General features: G+C 34.8%; 1 protein-coding gene across 1 annotated transcript; it reads right to left on the bottom strand.

Annotated features, from left to right (window-relative positions):
- Nucleotides 1-6: 6 nt before the first annotated feature.
- Nucleotides 7-468, bottom strand: LOC105462327 (the record flags this gene model as incomplete). Its single annotated transcript, XM_011708848.1, has 2 exons — nucleotides 7-174; nucleotides 256-468. Coding segments are annotated over 2 exons (381 nt in total), but the record flags the coding sequence as incomplete, so codon positions are not given.
- Nucleotides 469-664: the final 196 nt, after the last annotated feature.

Below are 664 nucleotides of genomic sequence, written 5' to 3' on the forward strand. Positions count from 1 at the left end.
ATGAAATCCCGCGTGTACGTAATGTAAGAGCGCATATATCACGGAAGGAAGGATTGAGTCGTCACAATTGCGTAACAGTAAAATTAGGTACTTCAAACAGTGTTGCGCGTGCAAGATAAAGAAAGCCTTATCGCTTCCTGCAACTAAATTACCGATTGTCCAAATGCAAACATCCTAATAAAATACAAATTCATGTACTTCATTTCAATGTAATTCATTTAACTTCATTGTCTTTTGCACAATGGAGAAACTTACCAGCAGTGCATAATTTAAACTTTCTAGCTTAACAACCAGATATGGAACAACTGCTTTTCCCAATGCCGTGCATGCTTTTGTATTTCCCAGAGCAATATTACAACAGCAGTTAGCTGCGTATAATTGAAGAGTCGGATCATTGCCGGACAGATCACGCACCAGGCCTGACAGGCTTTGATCTACTTTTAAAAAGGCGTTTATGTTCTCCTCCGACTGAAACAAATATAACAGGATTATGTATTATATTATTCGTAAAATATGTCATTCTTAAATACAAGCTATTTTATAAGAAATAATATGCAAAAATTGACTGGAATATGAGTAAACAGCATGTAGAAATAAGCCTATTCAGTTGAAGCAAAATTCTTGATGCTTGATAATATCTTTGAATTTATATACATTTTCCAAT

Source organism: Wasmannia auropunctata, unplaced genomic scaffold (genome assembly GCF_000956235.1).
Source record: "Wasmannia auropunctata unplaced genomic scaffold, wasmannia.A_1.0 LD265792.1, whole genome shotgun sequence".
NCBI lineage: Eukaryota > Metazoa > Arthropoda > Insecta > Hymenoptera > Formicidae > Wasmannia > Wasmannia auropunctata.